Genomic DNA, 2,596 nt, shown 5'->3' with positions numbered 1-2,596 from the left:
ATCCATGTGGGGGAGACCTGCATCCAGGGGGAGGACGCATGAGGTCACTGGCCGGGAAGGGCGTGCCATACGAGGCCAGGTGAGGGGATGGGGCGGGGGCTCAGTAGAGCTGGGGAGGAGGAGGCAGGGTGGGAATGATCGGGAGATGAAGTCCTCTGCTGGCCTTGGCACTGCTTGGGCCCAAGAGGGAGCCGGGAGGGAGGGGACCCAGGAGGCCTGGCCAGCCTCTGCGGCGTCAATGGGCCCACCGTGGGCCCACCAAGAGGGGAGCCCAGCAGCAGGGCCGGGTTTGGGCCAGACCCCTTGATGAGCGTGGTGTGGACCCCCGAGTCTGCCCTCCACAGCCCTTGGGTGGGGGGGCGCACCTAAGGCTCAGGCAGTGGCAGGGGAGCCCAGAGAGAAGGCAGAGGAGCAGGAGAGGGAGGAGGAAAACCAGATGGGGGGCAGCTGGGGAGGGGGCCGCAGGCAGGGTCCCAGAGGAAGCAGGCCAGACAGCTCTGGGGCAGGGGGGCGTGGGTGGGCGCCAGGCAGGACTGCTGTGTAATGGGCGTGCTGAGATGAAGCCGCTCACGCCCTCATCAGACAGGCGCGGGCCGGTGGGGCAGGTGACAGGCACCGACCAGCCACAGTTCGCTAGTTCTCCGTGTCCATCAGGCCGCAGGGAAACGCAGCCACGCCACCACCCAGGCCCTCGGGGTCCCCCAGTAGCCGGGCGCCAGAGCCTCCCCTGGGCTGAGTCCAAGCTCAGGGAGGCCCGGCCAGTGTCCCCTGAAGGTCCCCCCGTTCTCCGGGCCTTTGCCCTCAGTGCTCCTTCTGCCCGACGGGGCCTGGTGTCAGGTCTACTCATGCTCTGCCTGTCTCCCTGCGGGGCGTCAAACAAGCCCCTCCTCTCTCGGTGCCTCAGGGCTCCCCTCGCAGAAGGCTGCCAATGGCCAGAGCAGAAGAGGCTCAAAGGACAGTGGCGCTGCAACAGGAGGCCGGAGCTCAGAGGGTGGTGCCCTGGCCCTCCTGGCACCGCTGCCCCCTGGCTCAGGGATGGGCTGGGAGGCAAGGAACCGCTCTGGGGACCCCTGTTTCCTGGACTTCCGTCACAAAGGGGAAACTGAGGCAGGGGGAGGCTTTGGTCCTCTGCCTCAGCCCCCCAGCACTAGGAACCCTGTGGGGGATATGGCCGCTGCCAACTCCGGGCCCTGGACACAATGACATGCCCAGCCCGGGTCCCAGCGCATCGCTGGTCCCGGTGCAGTTCCCTGGGAACTGGGGGTCTAAGTGTGGACACACTGGCCAGTGGGGTGCCTGTCACCCCATGGACAGCCGGGTGGGCTGCTGATAAGGAGAGACGGTTGTCAGAGTCACGGGGTGCCTCTGATAAAACAGACAAGCATCTCCCGGTGGCCGGAAGGTAGTGGAAAGAGGCCCTGTCCTGGGGGTGCCCACATCTCGGGTGGAAACACTGAGGCTGCTGGTTCTGGACAGGGTCCCCCCAACTGTTCTCCCAGCCAGCAGCCCTCACCAAGGCATCCGGGCCGCTGCTGTTCACGGTGCAGCAGGGGGAGACCCTGACCTGGAGAGGGAGGGCCAGGCCTGAGGTCACCTTGCAGGACCTTCTGCCAGGCCAATTGCCCCACCCTGCCCCCACTTCCCCTGCCCGCTCACCAGGCCCACCGCAGCCCTAGAGAGCTCCAAACAAGCTCCTCGGGGCTCCCTTGCCTCGGGGCAGCCTCTTCCCACCGCCACACCTTAGCTCACGCCATGCCGTGCGTCTGCCCGGAGCTCCCGTCCCACCATTCTCCTCTCTGCTCATTCTTCCAGGCCCAGCTTGCCCCTAAAAGAGCAACGATCCGGCGGGCTGCAAGGCCTGGGTCCATCGCACCGCACCGCGCGGGGCCGCTCGGAGTGGAGGCCGCCTGGGGGCGGGCGGGCTGGAGGCGCAGGTACATATGAAGATTTCTTGGCAGCTTAGTGTGGAAACCATTGATCACCTTGCCCTCATTTCTGCCTGTTCTGTGTCAGCAAGAGAGAGTGCCCAAATGAGCAAGATAGCCCAGCGGAACAGTACTCCGGGAATAAGTGTTATTCATACTCAGGCTCATGCTGGCGGCTTACAGCAGGTTCCTCAGCTGGTGCCTGCTGGCCCGGGGGGAGGAGGCAAAGCCGTGCCCCCAAGCAAGCAAAGCAAAAAGAGTTCGCCCATGGATCGCAACAGTGATGAGTATCATCAGCGCAGAGAGAGGAACAACATGGCTGTGAAAAAGAGCCGGTTGAAAAGCAAGCAGAAAGCACAGGATACACTGCAGAGAGTGAATCAGCTCAAAGAAGAGAATGAACGTTTGGAAGCAAAAATTAAATTGCTGACTAAGGAATTAAGTGTATTGAAAGATTTGTTTCTTGAGCACGCACACAACCTTGCAGATAACGTGCAACCCACTAGCACTGAAAATACAACTTCTGATAATGCAGGACAGTAGACCTCACCCCTTCCAAACTTCACAACTTGTGGCTTGAACGTTAAAGGTGTGACTACCTACATCACTCATATCAATGGCCGAACATTGTCTTGTTCCATTATTCAAAGACCCACTGAAGGTTGTTTTCT

At 62.0% G+C, this 2,596-nt stretch overlaps 1 protein-coding gene across 1 annotated transcript; it reads left to right on the top strand.

Annotated features, from left to right (window-relative positions):
- The first annotated feature begins 1,687 nt into the window (after positions 1-1,687).
- LOC102729240 (CCAAT/enhancer-binding protein gamma-like) lies at positions 1,688-2,523 on the top strand. Its single transcript, XM_006737753.3, is given in 2 exon segments — positions 1,688-1,921; positions 1,924-2,523. Coding segments are annotated over 2 exon segments (714 nt in total). The 5' UTR covers positions 1,688-1,752; the 3' UTR covers positions 2,469-2,523.
- Positions 2,524-2,596: the final 73 nt, after the last annotated feature.

Source organism: Leptonychotes weddellii, chromosome 1, assembly GCF_054177405.1.
Source record: "Leptonychotes weddellii isolate Sample4059 chromosome 1, ASM5417740v2, whole genome shotgun sequence".
In the NCBI taxonomy this organism is placed as follows: Eukaryota; Metazoa; Chordata; class Mammalia; order Carnivora; family Phocidae; genus Leptonychotes; species Leptonychotes weddellii.
Note: the sequence above shows the minus strand (reverse complement) of the source record. Positions and strands in the feature narration are given on the sequence as shown.